The sequence below is a fragment of the Nicotiana tabacum genome, chromosome 22 (genome assembly GCF_000715075.1).
Source record: "Nicotiana tabacum cultivar K326 chromosome 22, ASM71507v2, whole genome shotgun sequence".
Lineage (NCBI taxonomy): Eukaryota > Viridiplantae > Streptophyta > Magnoliopsida > Solanales > Solanaceae > Nicotiana > Nicotiana tabacum.
Window position 1 is genome coordinate 11,314,353 of NC_134101.1, and position 24,068 is coordinate 11,338,420.

The 24,068-nt window shown below is 36.4% G+C and overlaps 1 protein-coding gene across 1 annotated transcript; it reads left to right on the plus strand.

Annotated features, from left to right (window-relative positions):
* Nucleotides 1–1,046: 1,046 nt before the first annotated feature.
* On the plus strand, nt 1,047–2,432 carry LOC142176637 (uncharacterized protein At5g39865-like). The gene has a single exon (XM_075244703.1). The coding sequence runs from the start codon at nt 1,322–1,324 to the stop codon at nt 2,045–2,047; it is 726 nt and encodes a 241-aa protein (XP_075100804.1). The 5' UTR covers nt 1,047–1,321; the 3' UTR covers nt 2,048–2,432.
* The last annotated feature ends 21,636 nt before the right edge of the window (nt 2,433–24,068 follow it).

Here is a 24,068-nt window from a genome sequence, read left to right on the forward strand (position 1 = left end):
GGCTATTACTACTGCTCTTCTCCATCCTCCATAACCTCTGCCATCAAACATAAAAGAAACGAGGTTCATGCCAGAATAATATGAAGGATGTAGGTAATAATGATGTGCTGAATCAACAACACCAAAAACAGTAATTCCTGCTGCTATAGAAACTCCAGCAGCAGGTGTGGAAGAACTTAATACATCGATGGGCTGATTTTCAGTTGCCATTATAGTGAGAAAGAAAGAAAAGGAAAATTATGTAGTTTGAATTTATAGCAAATCAAATATGCTCTGATACCATGACGAGATAGAAGAATAAATTCAGAGAATTTTCCTTTTCTGTACTGATTGTGTGTCTTTCATTGTACACGAACTGTGTATAAATACAAATAGAAAAAAATATGTGCATAACTAACTATCCTATGTGTCCTTATTGTATTGGCTATTCTATAACAAACAAAGAATAATATTTACAAATGTTATCTTTCTTCTATTCCCTTCTATTGGGCTTCATAATGGGCAGACGGATAAAAGGCTCAAAAGAGTGACATGAGCTGAGTTGAGGAGGCCCAAGTCGATAAAACCAACCCATATATATGAACAATCTGGAACCTGCATGTGCCAAACATGTACGATCAAAACAATACAAAAAGTTTTGGTCTTTACAGACAAATTAATTTGACCAAACCCTAGATTCAACTCAAACCCTCTCCTCTGTCAAACACCATCGAAGAATCAGAAATTCCTTCTTTTCCAACATCTTGTGTCGAGAGTCTATCGGAAACAGTCTATCTACTCCTCCAGAGTAGGGGTAAGGTCTGCGTACACACAAACCTCCTAGACCTGACTTGTGGGATCTCACTATTATTGTTGTAATGTTAATTATTTTAAATAAAAATATAATGCTAATCTCTTTAAAACGGACTATTATTATTAAACCATTCAGTCAACCCAAACACGTGCAAATCAGAATTTTCCTCTCCTTCATTTTATTTTATCTTTATTTCTGTCAAAAATCTCCTTTATCTTTTCTCCTCATTTCATTTTTCTTCTCTCTTCTGGCACACCCCCCACCCCCCAACCCTGACAACTTACACCGCGTTCGCATCCCTCCTCTATTTCCTTAACACTGACGCCAAACCCTCAAACTCTACCATTTTTATCCCTATATTTTTCTTCCATTTTAGCTGATTCCCAAAATCAATTCCAACACCGCAATCTCTCAATTTTCCACCCTTATTGGATCAGAACCCAAAATTACACTGACATACAAAAAAAAGAACGCAATCTCAATTCATTGTTTTTTCTTGTTGGGTTCTCGATTTCTGAAAACTCAACCATGTTGCTAACTCGAACCAAATCAAAGATTTGGGTTCACAATCCCTCTTCCCCCAATTTCTCCTGCCCTTCTTTCAAAGATATTCAAACCCTTTGCTCCGACGATTCACTTTCCAGCAACAACTCACCCACTCCGACCAAAAAACCCAATATTTTCCATCGTGTCCGCCGCGTTAACGCCATCCTCCGTGCTCTCTCAACCCGACCCGTACCCGAATCAGCTCCCCGTAAATCAGAGCCGTTGATTCAAATCCCAGGAGCTGAGAAAAAGATTGTGATTTACTTCACGAGCCTGAGAGTAATCCGTTCTACATTTGACGATTGTAAAGCCGTGAGAACAATCTTACGCAGCTTCCGCGTTTCGATTGACGAGCGAGATGTGTCGATGGACGCCGGGTTCATGGAGGAGCTGAGGACGATATTGGGGTTACGTGAAAAGACGAAACTGCCCCTGCCGAGGGTTTTCATCGGCGGGAGGTACATTGGCGGCGCGGACGAGATTCGGGAGCTGCATGAAGCCGGCGAGCTGAAGAAGTACGTCGAAGGGCTGACTCCGGCGGCGGGCTTCGGCGCGTGTCAAGTGTGTGACGGCCATAGATTTATCCTCTGCGACGAGTGCAGTGGGTCCCACAAGTGTTATAGTGAGAAAGGTGGATTCAGGACTTGCACAGCTTGTAATGAGAATGGTTTGATCAGGTGCCCTTCTTGTTACTATGCGCCATTTTGAACCGTTTGATTAGATTAGTAGTTCCTACAACTATAAATTTAGGCTTTAGCTGAAAATGGAGATGAAAATTTTATTACTTCATTTTCTTTTTTAAATTTTCCATTCATCTTCTTTTAGTTACTCTTTTTGGAGGGGTGCATTGGGTGTATCCATGTGCTAAGAAGGCATCTTGCTAAAGATGCAGAATGTGCCCAGCAAAGTGCTTTTTATAGTAGTAGATCTTCTTTTTCTTTTTTGGGGTGTTTTCTTTTGACATAGTTCTGTAACTACTGAGTGAAATGTTACTAAAATGTAGGGGAGTAACATGATATTAGGTATGATGTTGTACTTTGGGGAAATCTTATAAATTTGATTCCACTTTTTTCAATTGTACTTATTTTTGTATATACTTTTTGTTTGAGTTTTGTTAATTACAAATTTTTTCATTACCTGGTACCTGTTCTAGTGAGAGGTAGCAAGTAACCATGGAATTAGTTAATTACATGGGTAAGATGCAAAATGTGCCCACCAAAATGCTCTTTTTAGTTTTTTTCTTTTTCTTTTTCTTTTTCAGGAGTGTTATCTTTTGACATAGTTCTGTAAAGAACTGAGTGAAATGTCACTACTACAATGTAGGATGATACTATATGCAGATTAGGTATGAACTGTGATGTTGTACTTGGGGAAATCTTATAGAGTTGATTCCATTTTTTTTCTTAGTTGCACTGCTTTTTGTATATACTTTCTTAATTACGAATGTTCTCATTACCTGGCACTTGTGCTGGTGTCAAGCAAGTACCGTATGGAATTCATAATTGAGGTGCACGGAAGCTGGTTCGAACACCACGGCGGCTGTAAAAAAATATGTTGTCCTTGGCAAGTTGTTATGGATTGGGGTAACGCCATCTCTGTTTAATTAGTAGTTAGTACCTGGTGGCTAAGCCGCATACATGATCTTGATTCTGAGTCAAAGGTCACTACTTTGGTACATATTTGTGATAAAGTAAGAAGCTTTGTTAAATTCTCTTTAGGAAGTTGATTAGCATAAAGATAACGACAGTCAGTTCTTGCTTATGGTCTCATTTAGATTGACTCGATTATTGGTTTCTTGATTATAGACTTTGCTTGTGGCCTTTTGGGGGTGGGGGGAGTGGTGAATTGGGTATGTGTATAAGCTAAGATGGCAGCTTGGTTAAGTAGCAAAATGTTCCCATCAAAATGCTTTTCTTAGTTGATTTTTTTTGTAGGATGTTATCTTTTGACATAGTTCTGTAAAGTACTAAGTAAACTGTTTACATGCGCCTTTTGCATCTTCTTTTAGTTACTCTTGTATTGTGATAAGTGATGATTGATGCTGTTGCAACTTGGGGATATATTTTTAATTTGAGTCCAACTTTTTTTTTGGGTACAAATAGCTGCCCTTCACAATTAACACTCTCTTTGTTTAACAAATAGTTAGTGCCGGGTGGCTTAATTAGTCGTATACATGATCTAGATTCCATATCAAAGGCCCCTACGTTGGTACATATAAAATTAACAAGTTCTATTAAAATCTCTTTTAGAAAGTTGATTACCATAAAGATAATGACAATGAAATATTGCTCATTGTCTCATTTGGATTGACTTGAATTTTGGTTTCTTGATTATAGGCTTTGCTTATAGCCTATCATATTGTATGTGTTAGCAAAAGTATCTGTCTGTATATATTTTTTTGAAACCAATGGTGGTGCTTGGATCAGTTTTACCTCGACTATTCTATCTCTATCAGGTACTTGTTATTTCTCGCTAGCATATGTACTAATAGCCTGTTGGCCAAGCTTCTAAAATCAGCTTATTTTGAGAATAGTTTTTTCTCAAAAGCGCTTTTCTAAAAAGTATTTTTGGTGAGAATCAATTTGTGTTTGGCTAATTAAATTTGAAACACTTTTGAGCAGCAATTAGTGTTTGGCCAAGCTGTAAAAAAGTGCTTCTAAGTGGATTTTTGTCAAAAGTACTTTTCAAAAAAGTACTTCCGGAGAGATTATTTTTTTCTGCTTCTCCAAAACTGTTTCCGCTTTTACTTAAAAGCACTTTTTCTTCTATTAAAATCTTGGTCAACACTTCGACTTTGAAAAAAAGTACTTTTTTGAAGGAAAGGCCTGGCCAAACAGGCTATAAGTAACTTTGCCCGTCGAAGCTCAGGCAAATGAAAATTATTCACCTAATGTTTTTTGCTCTGTTGGGATTTGAACCATGGTTCTCCACTACCTATTTGTATTAGTCAAGATATAACTGGCTTGGACTTACCATCCACGGTTAATGTTAAGATTGGCTAATGTTCCTTCCTAGCTATAAACGTTTAGTTAGAGCAAGTGCCAAGGAAAGCTTTCTTGTCCGAGAATTATGGTCTCTCCCTTGTTACAGCAACAACTACAATATATTTGTAGAATTATGCTTAAAGGAGAAACTTATTATTTATAGTGAAAGCATCATTTGAAAGAATATACTGAAAGGTTATGTTCAAACTTAGAACATTATCTAAACTACTGGCTGTCTTTCATTGTCACAAAAGAAAATCTTATAATGGAAGAGTAAGCGCTGGCCAAGATAACAGTTGATCGATAACATGAGATCTCTGGCTAATTATTTATGAAGATTTCCTTGCCTTCACTTAGAAAAGTGTATAATAATACGAACTGCTAATCGTCACCAGCTTTTTCATTTGAAAACATAGTATAAATAGCTGGCGGACAAAGAAGTCATGAATTTAAATTTGAAGTGTTTTGGTGGGAGAGAAGTCAAGCTAAAACCAGTATTGAAAGTATATTTGATAGTGAAAGAAAGAGCAAAGGTACCTGACACACCTTGCCACTAGTTGGCTTAATTCATTTTAGGGCAAGTTATACATTTGGCCAGTCGGCCAGAATAATTACATTCGCTACTCAGATATGTTAAAATATACACTAATTATGTATTATGCTATATATTAATATACAAAAAAAATATATTTTACCGGTTGTTATTTTTAGGAGCGGCTTTACAATATAATTTTTCCTTCATTTTTAATGCTCGAGTAAATGGGTTGTGAGGTTTTTTTTGGGGTTATAGAGGAAACATCGTACCTTCAATTCTAATGATATTCAACCATTCCCTCTTCATGTTTTTACTACTAATCTTTATTGATTGGAAGCAAAAACTTTTAGCCGCATTTCACCATCCTACATCTTAATGATCTTTGATGTTGTGGCGGCTAAATTGCAGCTCGGTTGGTATTGCGGGTATATTAAAGAGGGTGTTCTAATAAATTATAGTATCAATTTAAATATACAATGTACTCTAATTAGTTAGAACAGACCATTTATCATTCTTTTTAGCATAATAGCCTAGGAGACATCCGTACTTGTTCTGTTTTGACATCTCGATTCATGTACTCCATAAAATTTTATTCAGACACCTGAACTCGATCAAAATCAATATTTTAAACACCACTGACCATTGACCAAGCTGATATGGCATAAATATAACCGAGGTGGACAAAATGCTTGTTATACACGCGTATAATGAGTGTGAAATGGTGGCTAAATCAAAAAATGACAAAAAATTAAAAAGAGAAAGGAAAAAAAATTATAACAACTCATATCATCTTCAACCCACCGGCCTCTTCGATTTTGGTGCTCGCATCGCCACCTTCTCCCGTTCCACCACCATCATCTCCACCGCCACGATCTCCTTCTACTCTTCCATCATCACCGCCACCTTCCTAAATTTCAGAGTTGTTTTTGAGCCATTTCTTTTGCCGCTGCCACTATCATCTCCACTATGACAAAGAATAGCCTCCTCTTCTCCCTATTTCTCCATCAATTCAGTCCAAATGGAAAAACAAATAAAAGAAAAATCTGATTATTTGAACTGTTGGTGTCTATTTTGGATGAATTTTTGGAGTTCTCGAATGGGTCGAGCTCAACATATTTGCTTCTCAAAGGCAATATACCACCAACATAAATTGGACCTTTACAAGCCTTCTTGTCCACAGATTTCATAGCCTTAAGCAATTCAAATTCTTCTTTGATATTTTCTTTTCACTATCCTTAAAGATTAAAGATTTACGGCTATCGACAAAATTAGTTGTTGAATTATTATTCTTGGTGCATAATTTGGATATGTACATTGAGTGGATTTGGGGATTTTGACCTTTTGTAATTTGGGAAGAATAGAGTAAAAAGAGGAGGTTAAATAGAGAAGGCAACCTTGAAGGGTGAAAGAAGTAGCTTGTCACCATGTGAGAATTTATGAACTTTCAAGGGTGAAAATGGTGGTGATGGGTAAAAGGCATAGAGCTGGATACGTGGAGAGAGAATAAAAGATGTAGGTTTTTTTTTTTTTTTTTTGGAAAAAATAAATTGATTTGAAGATTTTGTAAACAGTAAATTTTTGTAAAAGTAAATTATGATATGTATATTATTTATCTAGGTGGATCTGCTGTGTCCTCCATATCAGGGAGAGTGAACAATACACATGATCGGAGATGTTTAAAATATTAGTCTTGATCGAGTTAAAGTGTTTGAAAGAAACTTTATGGAGTTCAGCGACCGGAATATCAAAGCAAAACAAGTACAGGTGTGTCCTACTCTATTCGGCCTTCTTTTTGCTTTGTCAATTCATTCTTATTTTATAGGAGTAAGTGTTATTTATAATCATCATTTTCTAAGTAACTGCCACGTAAGCTAACTCGTGAAAATTCTCAACACTATCGATTATAGCTGGTAAATACCAACTATCAGTTTTAATTTTGTAACATTGAAGGCAAAAAATTGTATAAAATCTTCAAAGTGATAATAGTGGTTTGTAAACTTTGTGTAAAATCTTCAAAGTGATATATTTGAATTTTTAAAAGTTGTAAAAGTTACATACAATAATATTGTTGAAAAAAACAGTATCAAATATTTTGAACTCTCAAAATGAAAGGATTGTGATATAAATTGAAAGAGATTAATTAATGACGTGTATAAGATTAGGAAATATGTGCTTTATCTATTTGCCATTCGACAAGATAGTGATGTAGCTTATCCATGTGTTTTTTTATTTTAATTGTTTTTGACAGGACACAAACTTTGCTTGCCTTTAGTACTACAGTTATTCGCTTTATTGGGGACGCGTGTCCAAAATGTGAATGGTCGAGGGTCCAATTTTGTGTTACACTTAAAGTGGATATAGTTTGGAAAACCCGAAATCCAAGCCAAAAATTCAAACTTTCTAAATTTTTGTTTGGATTTCCAAATTATGGATTGAATTTTGAATTTAATTTTTGAATTTTTTGGATTTCGAGTTGGATTCGGATTTTTAGATGTCTGAAAGTCAAAATTTTATACTTTAAATTTTATATTTAATGCTACTCATAAAACATTAATCTATTATTCATATATCAATAGTAATAAGTCCAATACTCCACCATTAGACATTATCTCATATATTCAATACTAATTACTAAGTTAATATCAGAATATTTTCTATTTGGATATAGTTTTATTGTTGGTAATTCTTATCGACCCTTCTAATGTCTCTCTTGCATTTTCTTGATAATGATTTAATTACTTAAATACTTTATTTGGATAATTACAGTAAGAATGAGGAACTTTTTAAGCAATTTAACATGAATACCTAATTTGAATGTTCATTTTGTAAGAAGAATAAATATCTCAATTTATAGGCTCAAATCGAAAATTCGAAATATCCAAACCGATTAATCCAAAATCGAACTTAAAGATTTCGATCTAATCCGAGATTTGTTGGATTGAATTTGAATTATTATTTCTTCAACCCAAAAACCGAAATTCTCACATCCGAGCTGAACTATCCAAACTCCCACCACTAGTTACACGGTTTAATCGAGGAATATGGTTTGGTTTCTTATAGCCTGTTTGGCTGTGCTTTTCAAATCAATTTATTTGAAAAGTATTTTTCTCAAATGTACTTTTGGTGAGAAATTTAGCTAATCAATTGAGCAACAATTAAAGTTTGACCAAGTTTTTAAAAAGTACGTGTACATGTATTTTTCTCAAAAGCGTTTTTCAAAAAAAGTGATTTTGAGGAGAAACTACTATTTTCTGCTTCTCAAAAACTATTTTTGTTTCTACTCAAAAGTACTTTTTTTCCTTCTAAAAACATGGCCAAATACCTTAATTTAGAAAAAAGTATTTTTAACAACAAAAAAAATACTTTTGGCAAAAAGAAGCATGCTCCAACAAGCTATTAGTGTAGTTGTATGGATGACCAATCATGTTTACTCTAATGGCTAAGACTAATAACAAAAATTAAAATTAAAATTTGGTTTTTAAGCTAATTGAATGAAGGGGAGATAGTCTGAGATAAATTCAAGCTATGGCCTAGATAAAAAGAAAGGACTTCAGGCAGAAATTCTAAGTAAATTCGGTCTCAAAAATTTGGGTTACATTACTTTGCTTGTCTATGTCACGATCCAAACCGATGGTCCGCGACGGACACCCGGTATCTTACTCAATCGAGTACCAACGTAACGTATCTTTCGTATCATACTATCATAGGTAATTGAACCGGAGAGGCTGTCGTGAGATAAGTTGAATAAAATATGAGGAAATACTCAATATAGTGTGACCCAACTTGATATACCGACTTATACATATGACGTATTGGCCTATGAGGCCATACCAGTATCCGCATACATGACATATGTCTACAAGCCTCTAATAGTACATAAATATCATAAAGGTCGGGACAGAGCCCCGCCATACCAATCAATACATATTCAAATCATACTGACCAAATAGGCAACTCCGGAGCAAGTGGAGTGCACAAACATCTTTTGCTGAGTTGATAGCCTATTAGGAAAACTCTCAACCTGTCTATCGGGACCTGTGGGCATAAAACGCAGCGTCCCCAGGCAAAAGGGACTTCAGTACAAATAAAGTACCGAGGCATGACAGTAGTATATAAAAGACATGAAAGAAACATGGAGTAAAGAACTCAACCTAAAGTTATGAATAGCTCAGAATCATGAAAATTTATAATGTCATGCATGTGCGTATAAATGTCATACCATGCATAGGTATATGCGTACATAACATCATCAAGCCTCTGAGGGTATCCCATCGTATCTTCTCAGCCACTGTGGGCAAAATCATCAATGTATACCAGCTGATCAGGTGGTGGTGCGTATATAACGCCATAACCTTTTTCCATACCCCATATACATATAATATACACGTATATAACGCCTTCTAGTCATGGGTCAATGTGCATGTATAAATGCATGAAATGCATAAGAAATACGTTAATAAGATTTCTCAAATATCATAAAATCAATATGCCTTTCGGACAAACTTTATCAAATACGTATTTTTCTGAGACCCATGAACAGAGGATATAATAATAATTCACATGGGGAATCAAGAATATAGACACCCCTGGTATTTCTATGAATAGAGTCATTTATGAAAGTTGCGTATTTTGCTCGTTTCGTTTGTATCATTTGGATCATGCCAAAAAGAAAGAAGGGATAACCTTAACATACCTTAACTCCGTTGAGTCCTTAATACCTTCCAAGAAAATTTTCAAACAACTCAATTCAATCTACCACATCATAAGGAGAATCAAAATTGGTGCTGAGTAAAGGCTAAGTCCGCAACTTAAACTAGTAGCTCGTTTACGTAAATTTGGGCATAATCTCCCCTATAACTAGGCCCTCCTCCAATACCATATACCAACAACAAGAAGAACACAACAATAACAACGTGTAAGCATCATTTTCCAACCTTATATCCATCACAATATACCACAAAATAGCCCACACACCCTAATCACTTCATACATAAAACGACAACCAAAGTAGTGTCAAACAACTTAAAAAATATAATGACGAACGACCAGCCCACTATTCCGTCATTATGTGGTATTTCTCCACACCATTTATCCTCCAGAATTCAATTAAATAGTAAAAAAATATACAGCCCAAAGGCAACACGAAATAGCCCATAAAACAGTCCACTACAAGTCAAATAACTCAAACTCACGGCTTTCGATCACCGTCCTGAGAGTTTTAACTATAAGAAAATGAATTTATCAACATTCCTTGATATTTAAACACTTAAATACAGAAAGTACATGTTTTCTTAACTATGAAGTACCTTCCAAAATTCAAACTACAAAGAAAAAGAGAGGCGATATAGCGATACTTACGTCGTACTAGGGATGTTAGTATTCTTTGAAGGTACTTCAAAGAGAGGCGATATAGCGACACTTAAATACAGATGTTATCGCTTCTCAATTTCGTACCCGGGATGTTAGTATTCTTTGAAACACTATTAGAGAGCTCAAAGAAAGGTTCTATGGTGTTCTATGGTCAGGTTCTATGTGAAAATGAAGAGAGAGACGAGTTAAGACATATTTATCAACTTTTGAAAAGTCAAAGAGGTGCTAGCTTGGCACCCTCTCATCCGCCCATCTTCTGATGCTTATATCTTTTTATCCGGATGTCGTATGAACGAACGGTTAAGGGCGTTGGAAACGATATTCCAAGACCTTCAATTTGGTATATAATATGTCCCCAAAAGACCTCATATAGTACATAAAATATATTTCTCAAAAAGCTCTGTTACAAGGCAAATCCTTAGTCGGTTTTTCCGTAACTTTAATCCGATTTTTCCCAAACTTCATGTTTTCTATCCAAACATTATATATAGCCATATTATGACTTTAAAATCATTTAAATCATGATTAACAAGTCTCATATTCATTACGTCACCTTGGGACGCACATGGTATAACAGTCTAAGCTTTGTTCATATTGTCATCTCAATTAGAGGCGGATCCAGGATTTCAAGAGGATGGGTGCACTGTTGTGAAGAGATGGATCTAGAATTTATATTTGACGGGTTTAACTTTAGTCTTTTACCATGAACCCACTACACTTTTGAAATTATAGGTTCTAAATTATATTCTTTTTTAAAATTTAGTACTTTTCACATATATATCTATACGCCGTGCCGAAACAAGACCGTTCAGAGTGGCATTTGAACTGCCAATTTTATTTGTAGAGGTGCACCCAATAATAATTGCACCATAAGAGTCCTTGAGCATGAATTCACGTATATATATTTAAGTAACTTTGAAGAAATATAACATTATTATACATGATTTAGGGAGAAGAGTATGAGTTCACGTGAATCCATATCCATCAACTTGAATACGCCTCTAATCTCACCCCTGAAAAAAATGCCTGTAGTAGATTTATGGTTTACATAAAGTTAATTAATTTTTGATGAATTAAGGGTGTGTTTGGTATGAAGGAAAATATTTTCCGGAAAATATTTTTTAATTTTTCAATGTATGGTTGGCTTAAATATTTTGGAAAATATTTTTTTCCAATTGGAGAAAAATATTTTCCTTATTAAGAGAAGGGAAAATATTTTCCAAAACTCCTTATCAACCTTCCCACCCTCACCCACCTATCCCACACCCTCACACTCACCCACCTAACCTCACCCCCTCTCTCCAAAAAAGTTTTTTTTTTTTTTCAAATTTCAGTTTTTTTTTTCCGTCACCACCCACCCTACACCCCTCGCCCCGCAAAAATAAAAAAAAAAATTTACTTTTTTTTGTAATTTTAAATTTCTATTTTTTTGTTTTTCTGCACCACCCATCCCCCTCCCTCACTCCACTGCCCCCACCCCCCACTCCCACCCCACCCCGCACAAAAAAAATATACTTTTTTTTTATAATTTTTAAATTTCTATTTTTTTTTCTGCACCATCCACCCCCTCCCCCCACCCAGCACAAAAAAAAACTTTTTAACTTTTTTTTTAATTTCAAATTTTCGTTTTTTTTCTGTACCATCCACCCCCTCCCCACCCACCCCCGCACTGCCCCTGTCCCCCGCGCGAGAAAAAAATAATTTTCTTTTTATATTTTCAGTTTTAATTTTTTCATCTTTCGGTTTACAAGTTCAAAATTTTACAAGTTCCAAAGTTATGAGTTCAGAGGTTTATGTGTTTGGAAGTTTACGGGTTTGTAATTTCGTGGTTTCGAAAGTTTAGCGGTTCAGAAGTTTATGAAATTTGTGGGTTCGAAAGGTTGTTGGTTCGAAAGTTTATGACTTCATGTTTATTGTATTTAAATTATTTATGAATACTCTTGAGAAGTTATTTTCCTTAATTTGCGTACCAAATACCGAAAAATAAATAAGATTACTACGTGTACGGAAAACATTTTCCGTTATACCAAACACACCCTAAGTCTCAAAAATTTGGATTACCTTACTTTTGTCTGGCTAAGTTTGCTTACATTGTCATCTTTACCCTGAACAAGAAACAAAGAAGAATGTTCGTAGAATCGTGGTAGGTTAATGGAGCGTTACATTTAATTAATTTATGATTGATTTTGATAATTTACCCTAACTAGTTTAGAATTAAAACATACTCCAACTGTTTCTGTTGTATACTAAGAGCTCGTTTGGACATAACAAAAATTTTCCTTTTTTCCAAATTTTTTTTACTTTTTTTCGAAATCAGCGCTTGTTCATAAAATTTCTAATTTTCACTTGAAGATGCATTTTGAAAATTTTCGAAAATTTAAAAAACTCCAAAAAGTTGTTTTTCAAAATTTTCACTCAAATCACTCACAAAATTTAAAAAACAATCCAAAATTATATTCATGTCCAAACACAACTCTAAATTTTAAATACCATTTTTACTTGAAAATTATTTTTCCCCTATTTTAAAATTTTACAATTCTTATGTCCAAACACCCACTAAATTGTAATGTGTGAGCTAGGCAGCTAGCCCATATCTAACTCCATGAAGTCTCCATCGCGACCATTGAATCATTTAGAGCTCCTTTGGCCATAAAAAAATTTCACTTTTTTTCTTCTTCTTTTTTTCGAAATCATTGTTTGTCCATAAAATTTTCAATTTTCACTTGAAGATGAATTTTGAAATTTTTTGATAATTTTAAAAAACTCCAAAAAGATTTTTTTTCAAAATTCACTTCAGTTCACTCGCAAAAATTCAAAAACGGTCTAAAATTGTATTCATGTCCAAGCACAACTCTAATTTTCAAATACTATTTTCATTTGATTTTTTTTTTTTTTTTTTTACTTTTTACCAAAGTTTTGCAATTCTTATGTCCAAACGCCCACTTAATATATGAAAAAAATGCAGAGTATAGTTGCTCTCAAAATAAAAGTCGGCAAAAGATATATTGTTTGTATATTAATATATAATATATAAATTAATACATATTTTTTGTATATTTGATTAGCGAATGTAATTATATTTTAGTGTTATTATACAATGTCATTTTCTCTAAATAAATCGTATTAGGCGCACTACTATATGGAAACTGGGTTCATTTAGGCCCACTTCATAAGCTTCAAACTTCACAATATTGGATTCGCAATTGGACTGCCAACGGCCATTCTTATCAGGAAATGATTCTAATATCTAGTTGCCAAAATGTTATGAAAAAGACTCAAATCTTTATTTATTTAATTAATTTTTTTGGGTCCCAGGAACCTATAAGTTCAAGATCGATCAAATGAAAAAGGTAATGTAGCTATTATATGTCGTTTGATGATACTTATATAATATGCTAAGTTTCGTGTGCCACAAAGTTAAAACTTCTCTACCCTAGTTTCAAGACCCAAAAAAAAAAAAAAGAGGAAAAAGTACATCAATATATTTATTTTTAGGTTTATTATTCGAAAAAGAGATTTGAGTTGCAGCACACTTGGTAGTTTTTGAACTATAAATAATACCAGAATTGTGGGAAACTAATTCCACAATAAAAGAACAAATGAAGAAAATAAAAGAAAGAAATGAAAAAAGAGATTATTGGCCAAACTTACGGCTTGAGCGTTGGACAATTTGCAAAACCAATTTGCAAGATTGCAAATCGGCAAATTGGAGTCAGAACCAATTTTGAATGGTTTTGGTGAGCAACAGGGGTGGAGCTACAGCAGTGAGTGCGAGTTCGGGCGAACCCACTAACTTTTTTCCGAACTCTATATTTGTGTTGAAAACTTTAGTGTTCCTATATAAATATAATATGCCAAACCTATTAACAAAATGTTTCTGGGGTTCAGCGGTCAAAGTTCTGGGTTTGGAGCTGAAAGACGTAGGTTCAATTCTCCCCGAAAGCAACTTAACTTTTTTACAACTTTTCCTTTTTAAAAAAGAAAAACCACAAACTTAAGAGTCTTCAAAATCCAAAATGAAGAAGTCCATCAAAACTTAGTAACAAAGAAGCCCATTAGGACTTAGTACCTTGTTTTATTTGTAAGAAATTAAACATACATCAAGTTGAACAAAAACAAAATTGCTCATACAAATAAAAAAAGACATCATGCTAGGGTTCTGCCAAATAAAAAATCGAAAGAAACTGTCTGTCCAACTCTGCTCCCTTTTTCTACCTTCTGGTGAGTGGTGACCTATGTATATGTTATTTCTCCTTTCTTTCTCCTTCTTTTCTGTTCTTTTTTGTCATTATTTCCCTCTTATATTTCATATTTGTGTTATCAATTTATATAAAAATTTGATTTTTAATCTTTGATTTTAGGGTTGTCCCACATTTTGACCTTTATTCTCTTTGTCACTTTGTACTTTTGTGCTTCTCAAAATTTTAAAAGTCGAGTTCCCGACAAGGTGTGTGGTCCCACTTTCTTGTTTTTAGTTTCTTACTTTCTTAGTGAAACCAATATCCTTAATAAAATTAGTGACTTTAGAAGTTTTCAGATTAAACTTTTGTGTTTGATCGATTGTTGACCTCTTATGTTATTTTTTTAAATAAAGTAATTGGTCGAGTGCAATTGAAATAAAGTAATTGGTACTTTTTAAATATATATTAAATTTCGGTACTCGTTCTTTAGGCTGCTTGTTATTGTATATTAGTTTTAAGTCACGGTTCTATCTTAAATTTAGAACCCATACACTTCAAATCCTAACTCCACCTTTGGTGAGCAATCATTCATCTATAAATAGAGACGTTACTTTCCTCATTTGAGTACACCAAAACGAAAGAAGCAGAAAGCAAAGAGTAATTCACATATTGTAGTCTGTGAGATAAATAGAGAGTGGAAGTAATATCGTAGTGTGGTATTTAAAATAAAGAGTGTTATTTATTTTGAAGTTGTAGTAATCTCTTGACACTACCAAGTTATAATATTATAGTGGTATTATATTGCTCCGCTCGGGTATTATATTTTACCCCGTTAAAAAAATTGGTGTCTTTGTTACTCTCTTGTGTTATTGTTATTTATCGTGGATATTATTCCTGGGCGGGATATTATTTTTTCCAACAACGTGGTATCAGAGCTATGGCGAACAATGGTCCACTGTCTTTTCAGTACCCCCATCTCACAAAAGAAAATTATGAGAAATGATGTCTACGTATGAAAGCCATTCTTGGCTCTCAGGATGTGTGGGAAATCGTAGACAAAGGGTATACAAAACCCGATAATGAGGAAACTCTGCCTCAAAATGAGAAAGATATCTTGGCAAAGACAAGGAAGAAGTATCAACAAGCCCTCGCACTCATCCACCAATGTTTGGATGATGCTATGTTTGAGAAGGTGGCAGATGCTACCACCTCAAAGGAAGCTTGGGAGATTTTATAAAATTCTCTCCAAGGAGTTGACAAGGTGAGAAAGGTAAAACTTCAAACTCTAAGGGCTGATTTTGAAGTTTTAAAAATGAAAGAATCTGAATGCATTTCGGATTATTGTTCAAAAATGAAGGCTGTTGTACATCAATTGAGAAGATACGAGGATATAAAAGATGTCCGTGTAGTAGAAAAGATTCTTTGTACTTTAACACTTAAATTTAATTTTGTGGTGTGTGCTATTGAAGAGTCTAAAGATTTAGACTCTATGTTGGTGGAGCAATTGGATGGTTCTTTACAGGCCCACGAAGAAAAGATTAAGAGGAGACAAGAAGTGTCATTGGAGCAACTTCTTAAAACTCAGGCATTCTTTAAGGATTATGGAGGTGAAAAAAGCTATCGAGGGAATGGACGAGGACGAGGCCGTGGCAGTCATGGAAGAGGAAGAAGTAATGGTAACAACTTCAATAATGAAGTTAAAATCCATCAAACATTTAGAGGTCGTGGTTGTGCACAAAGAAAAGAAAGAGGACGTGGTTACTACCAAGAAAATAATGGGCAAAGGTATGACAAATTAAAAATTGAGTGTTATAATTGTCATAAATTTAGCCATTACTCTTGGGATGTCGTAGCAATGTTGAAGAAAAAGCTAACCTTATTGACAACAAGAAAGAAGAAGATGAATCAACATTGTTGATGACACTCAAGGAAAAAGATATGGATGATTGTAGTTCGTGGTATTTGGACAATAGAGCAAGCAATCATATGTGTAGATCCAAAGAGAAGTTTGTGGAGATCAATAAAACAGTGAGAGGTAATGTATCCTTTGGAGATACCTCAAAGATTCAAATCGAATGGATAGGTACGATTCTGATCTCCTGTAAAAATGGAGACCTCAAGTTAATTCAAGATGTTTATTATGTCCTAAAATTAAAAAGTAATATTTTGAGTTTGGGCCAACTTCTTGAAAAGGAATATGACATTCACATAAAAAATATACATCTTTGGTTTAGAGATTCAAGTGAAATTCTAATTGCTAAAGTGCATATGGCAAGGAATAGATTATTTTCTCTGAATCTTAAGACAATTGATGCAAAGTGTTTGAAGACTAATGTGCAAGATGAATTATGGTGTTGGCACATGCGATTTGGGTACTTGAATTTTGAAGCGCTCAAATCAATGGGAGAAAAGAACATGGTGCATGGGATACCATCAATCAATCGTCCCAATCAATTATATGAAACTTGTCTTCTTGGAAAACATGCAAGGAGGAGTTTTCCAAAGGAGGCCATGTCAAGATCAACCAAATCGCTCCAGCTTGTTCATACTGATGTGTGTGGACCAATCAATCCACCTTCCTTTGGTAAAAGTAAATACTTTCTTCTCTTCATTGATGACTTGTGGAGAAAGTAAGTGGCTATGAAATTAAAGCTTTAAGGTCCGATAGAGGAGGCGAATTCTCTTCAAAAGAATTTAATGATTTCTGTCAGTCTCATGGAATTCATCGCTCTCTAACGGTACCTCTCACCCCAACAAAATGGAGTTGCGGAGAGAAAGAATCGAGTGATTCTTAATATGACGAGATGTATGTTGAAAGCTAAAAGTATGCCCAAGTAATTTTGGGCCGAAGCTGTTTCTTGTGCAGTTTATTTGAATAACAGGTCTCCAACAAGAAATGTTAGAGATCAAACCCCTCAAGAAGCATGGAGTTGATGAAATCCAAGTGTTAAGAACTTGAGAATCTTTGGGAGCATAGCCTATGCTCATGTGCCACAACAAGGCAGAGCGAAGCTTGACGATCAAAGTGTCAAGCATGTGTTTGTTGGCCATGATACGAGTTCAAAATACTACAAGCTATACAACTCAAGCAGCGGCAAGGTGGTGGTAAGTCGTGATGTTGAATTTGATAAATAAATGGCATGTAATTGGGAAGCTTAGGAAGAAACTTCATATGATTTTCTTCCATACTTTGGTGATGAAGAAGAAGGAGAGACCGTGGAACCTGTGCAAGACACAACTCGACCCTCTTATCCAACTAATGTTGCATCTCCTTCTTCTCAAGAAAGTTCAAATCAACAACAACAAAGGATAAGGAGTATTCAAGAGCTCTATGATAGCACATAAGAAGTTACTAATTTTGATTTCTTGTATTGTCTCTTTGCTGATAGTGAACCAATGAACTTTGATAAAGTTGTTTTAGGCAAAAAGTGGAAACAAGCCGTGGAGGAGGATATCGAGTCAATAGAGAAGAAGAACACTTGGGAGTTAACAACTCTTCCCAAGGGTCATCGAGTAATTAGAGTAAAATGGGTATACAAGACAAAGAAGAATGTTGATGGAGATGTGGAGAGATACAAGGTACGACTTGTGGATAAAGGCTACAAGTAAAGGCAATGTGTTTCCAATAAGGAAGTGGAGCTCAAATATGTGAAATCTTATGATCAAGTTGCAGATATACAACGCCTCTCAAGTTTGAAGATTTTCAGAGAGTAAAATCAAGACTTGGAATGAATAAGAAAAATTAAAATTAAGGGGGAGATTTGTGGGAAACTAATTCCATAACAAAAGAACAAATAAAGAAAATAAAATAAAGAAATGAAAAAAGAGATGATTGGCCAAACTTACGGCTTGGGCCGTGGACAACTTGTAAAACCAATTTGCAAGATTGCAAATCGGCAAATTCGAGTCAGAATTAACTTTGAATGGTTTTGGGGATCAACCATTCATCTATAAATAGAGACGTCACTTTCCTTATTTGAGTACACCAAAACGAGAGAAGTAGAAAGCAGAGAGTAATCCACAGATTGTAGTATGTGAGATAAATAAAGAGTGAGAGTAATATCGTAGTGTGGTGTTTAAAATAAAGAGTATTATTTTTTTTAAAGTTGTAGTAGTCTCTTGACACTACTAAGTTATAATATTATAGTGGTATTATATTGCTCCGCTCGGGTATTATATTTTACCCCGTTAAAAGATTTGATATCTTTGTTACTCTCTTGTGTTATTGTTATTTATCGTGGATATTATTCCTGGGCGGGATATTATTTTTCCCAACAAGAATAAGTAAAGATTGTCCATCTAGGCCTCTCAAGATTAGAAATTCTACAAATATCTCGGTTTTTCCTTTCATGCATTCCCTTGGACAACAACCAGCTAAACATGTTGTATGCTTCTTCACTACAGATTACTACAACTATGAGAGATGAGTATTGTGTGCCTCGTTTTCTACTTGGTTATTACTATATGTACGGTCCATCAAACCCTAATAATATCTCAAGCCAGTTTTACAATAGCGACTCGATTTCGACTAACCGTTTGCTAATAGTATGTTGCAGCTATGCTGCTTATGCTATTATGCCCCATGCTTCACAAGGTTATCAATAAGTCAATTAATAATGTGTCTATCCATCATCTAATTAATTATAACAGTGGCACAGCTAGGATTTAGACTACGTAGACAGGGGCGACTCAATAGCATTAGAGGTCTAAACCAAATTATTTTAATAAAGGGCCTTAACTTTATTTAGTAAAAATCATATATCCAAAAAATGGGGGGTACCGCATTGGGCAGAAGACGATCCAAAAAGCGAAGGCTCACCCAGCTGAAGGAAGGAGGTGAGATAGGCAAGAGGTAGCTTGCTTCCAAGCCGGCCCGGCCGCGAGGAATCAAGAGATCTTTGCCGGTGCTGACTTGGATCTCGGGTGACGGAATAAGGCGGCCAGAAGCGACGAGCAGTCGCGGTCGAAGCTTGGCTCTAGCCGATAGGCTAGCAGTAAGCTTGGCTACAGCGAAGCGCTTACCAAGCGCGAAGGAAAGGGCCTTCGCCACTTGAGCCGTATGCGGGGGAACTCGCACGTGCGGTTCTTAGGGGGGGAGAGCTAGTAGGAGCCATCCCATCCCAATAGCGTATATTTGGAGCTCAATATGAAATCCTATTTTCTTGCAAGACCCGTTCGGATAAGGGAAAACTCCAGAGATTGCTTCGAAATAAGATCCTTGCGTTGACCCTTTCCTGAACCAGAACCGGGGGAGGATGAGAGGAAAAGGGGATCAAAATGTCCCATCAATAAAGTGAGGGCTTTCCATTCTTCCTTCCCCCCCCCTCACTCCCCCTTTTTCAATAAATAAGCCCCGCGGGCCCCTCTCTGATAAGGGTTTTTGGATTTTCATTTCTTTATGTAAAAAAGAGTTGGATCAAAGGCCTCGTCTCTGTACCCTTCCGTAGAGGAGGGGCCTTCAAGCGTACAAAGTGTTAAGAAAGATTGGATGTTGCTTAGTCGCTGCTCACGCACGGAGCTCGCCGCTGAAGCGTTAAATGTGCTTCTATTTAGCAAATAGAGTTTGACTGAGATAAAACAGAATCAAAAGGAGCTCTGGCCCGCAACGAAACTAAAATGAAATTAGTTGGAGACAGATTCAGTGGGGCACCCCCTTATAGCAGGTATGCAACCAACCCTTCTTCTGAAGACTATCTATAAGTAGTATTCAAAAGAAGAAATTGAGGTTTGATACCATTTGTGTTCAAAATAGGATACCTCCTAGGTCATTTCTTTTCTCCCCTTCTGCTGTTATAGCTTCAACTTCTTTCTAATAGCTGCTTGCTTGGCTTCAAAGCCTTACCATCCCTTCGCCGCCTCCACAGAAAGATTGGTCACTTTCTTTTTTTGGATTAGTCTCTTAACTCAAATTCTCTCTAAAACGGTACAACAGACGGCGCAGCGCTGCCTACGCGCTAATTAGCTTCCGATGTATTCTCTGGCATTGATTTGATTAAAGGAAAGGTAAAGCCTTCACTTCAAGCTTTGAAGCTAAGTTCGCTATTCGGTCAATGATAGGCTTTAGGCCTTACCTTACTCTTTAGGGGTTTACTCTTCTACTTAAGTTCCTAGCTAGGCTGATGCCTTTGCCGAGTCTTAAACTCCGACTCCTAAACTCAAAACTGGCCGGAAATGCCCATTTTGAGCTCGCTCAGGCGGATGTTCCCGCTGATCTTTACTTTACAAATTGTCAGCTTCTGTCTTTCCATACGGAGTCTGGCACTTTTCTTGTCTGTTTTGTCTTTATGTGGCCGGTCTTTCTTTCCCTTTTTCTGATCGAAAGATCTTTTTTGACGCGCTATCGCTATAAAGGTTACAACCTAGGCATTCAAAAGGAGGGTTATTACATAAAAAAATCACATAAGTGATTAGAGCGATGCCCCCTTGCTTTGGAAAGAGTTGACTTCTTCCTGTGCAGGATAGCCACTGACTCTTCCGATTAATTAAGATATAGGGAAAGGCCAACGCGTCAAAGTAAAGTCAGGTTCAGCAATCGACGTAACTGGTTCAAATACCAGAAGCTAGGTCATAGAAGGTAGATTAGATTCGACAATCTTAAGTAGTGGAGTCGGCCCTTAGCCGAGATACGATACTGTCAGCTAATCACTAGCTTTTGCTAGAATAATATCGTAAAGTCGGAGAGGAAGAAGAATGCCATCATAGAGGGATCAGCGTGTAAACTTGAAGGGCTAGGGAACTCCTTTAGCTCAATAATGAAAGTTAGGGTCGATCGGAGGAGGCCTTACCTCTTAGATGACCCAAGCAAGTCATTAAGCTATTGGATGGATCCTCCTAACTGTAGTTACTTAAGGTCGAGTAGTAGACGGGTGAGGCCCACAGTTCTAATAGGTTTTCACTTGAGCTTTCCGCAGCAAAGCAAGTCTACAAGCCACTGCAGTGAGGTTATAGGTCTGATTTCTTTCTCGTATTGAGATCTTAGAATGCTATACGCAGCCCCCTGCAAGGTTACTTTAGATAGCGGTATTTTCTGTATAAGATTGGCATCCCCATTCTAAGGTTACTTAGTACTTAGGTCGTGAGTTCCGCTCTTAGTAGCCTTTATTCCCATCCCGCGTAAGAACATAGGTTTTTTCCCTCAGTTTCTGCTCTCCTTGCTTTAACTAAAGAACTACCTTTCACTTTAAGTAGGACTCTAAGAGCTCTACCTTAGAATGAGTTAGATTTCCTGTGTTAACAAGAAGGAATGGCGGGACGCTAAAGAGAGGGCTATGAGACTAGTGCAATCAGGTAATCGACCAAGTAATCCACATACATGATAAAAGAGCATTCCAGCCCTAGTGTACTTATCCACTGGCATTGAAGGAGAAGAATGACAAGGTCTGCTTCCACAGTAAGGATTGCCGCTTAGTCCAATCCAAGAGCAAACAAGGGACGCCTCATTAAGCAAGAACCCGAGCTAAGAGCGGGGCAGTTCAATTAAGGTATAGAGAAAGCTCCAAGCAGCTACCATTGATCAACCTTATTCAGGCACATCAATCAAAGATCTTGCTTACCGGATAACTTTCCTGGTGAAGGAGAGAAAGTTTGACAAGCTAAGAAAGTCTCGTTGAAAGCAGGAACTCAGACTGTGACGACTATTTTCACTAGTTTCAAAGGCTTGATTGACCCTTGGGATTGAATCTGGCTAGGGGGTGCCCTCGTAAAGACTAAAACCTCGTTACGCCGAAAATAGTAGAGGTGCGACAGCGCTTTGGTAGTGAGTGGAAACTTACTTTCTGTCTGGTTAGTAGGAATTTCTTGCCTGCTAAGGGATTAGTCCAAGTTAGACCGAGAAGTAAGAGTTTGTAATTGAAGTCGGGGGGGCTGAATAGAAAAATTCTCTTCCCACGTAGCGCTAAGAAGCAAGTTCCGACAGCCTATGATGAAATAGCACAAAAAAAAAGGGCTACGCGAATAATAGTGTTAGTAGTTCGTGAGGCTAATTTTGAGCTAGATAGTGGATTGATGTTCACTGTAGCACTATCTGACCTTGAAGGTTAAGTTAGTGTACCATGAACTCCATCCCACATATTTTGGATGCTGTGGCATCAGTTATCTAGCTACATTCTATTACCGGTTGACACCATTTTGGAAAACTTTTATTCCGGTTACTGCTTGTTAAATTCCGTTAGGTTCTTTGTCAAATACTAACTGATTTGAATCCATATTCTTTTTTAGTGTAACTTTGGTTGTTCTTTCCTTCGAGCTAAGATAGACCCTATCAAAAACTAGTTCCAGAAGCATCTTCCATTCATCTCGACCTAGACTGATCTTTGTTCTGATGATGATAAACCATCATCAATTTGTATAGTATATATACCCCCAAGCCCTCTTTTTGTACCATTTTTTTCTTTCTAAAAGAGGGCCTGGAACTGGGCTCTCTTCACAGCCCCTAAAGGCGTTAGGAAGAGATTTAATCAGCCAGCGTAATAACTTCAATCGATAGAAAAATCTATCAAGACCTAAAACAAAGAATACCATCTCCCAGGGAGTCTTTTTATTTTGCATATCTCGAGTTTAGAATTCTCCTCACGCTTTTTCCATCACGATTTTCTCTTCGAGAACACTCGCCTCGTCGATTCTTCCCCTCGTTCCTTTTATCTTGGACATTGAGATGTTTATGCAAAGCATTCTTTTCTACCCTATGTAGGCGACACAAGCTACGGAGCTGTAGACTTAAGACCTAAGGATATTTCTTTGACGGGTGATCGGGTCTTAGAATCCTCAGGAAAGTGTAAGCACCTGTATACAATTTCTATTTTGCTTTCTATATATAGATATGGCTTTCTCTTGATGGAATATACCAAGCAAAATCTTCTTTTTAGAACCACAACTCAGTGAAGTAGGCGACAACTGCTATTAGGGTCTGTCTTAAGGCATTGGCTCTCTAAAAAAAGGATTTCCTATCGTTGCATGGGTTCCTTTTTGTATAAAACATATTGACTACAAATTGAACTAAAGAAAGAATGTTGACTGTTCGACAACGTGAAGACTGCAATCTCGACTTAGAATAATCAAACGCCCATCACGAGTCACATGGGCACCCCCACCAGGTAGAATAGTTGTGATATCCCCATCAAGATCTAACTCTAAGAGGATACTATTCATTTCTTCTTTACACTGCTGCTCGCTTTGGAGACTAAACAATGGAAATAATACGTAACAGTCAGCCAAGTAACGATAATAAGAAAGACTAGGGTATAGCTGTTTAAATCCCCGGTCGAAATCATCCAACATAAAATTGTATAAGACCTTAGTGATTAACCCAGCGTGTGGGATCCCTACTTCCGTAATAGAACAATTAATTCCATTTTGGTCATAAACTGGTATCTTTAAAAAGGATGAAACAAAGGATATTACGTAGCTATCACGCACCAAGGGTGCCAGCTTTCGTAAAATTCTTTTATGAGGAATAGTACCTTGTGAGGGTGCTAGATTCAAGATGAAAATAGTTCTAATCTTCCCCACTCCACCTAATTTGGCAAAGAACTCACGGCGATCTCTGGGAAAACCACACGACTGCTCCTGAAAGATAGATGAACGCATAAAACAACTATTCAACATATGCGCCAGAGCGATTAAAACGAGAGCGTCCCTTTCACCGGGACAAACAACCCATT

Excerpts from the sequence above, each read along its gene's own strand:
- LOC142176637 (XM_075244703.1), top strand. The coding sequence starts at position 1,322 with ATGTTGCTAACTCGAACCAAATCAAAGATTTGGGTTCACAATCCCTCT.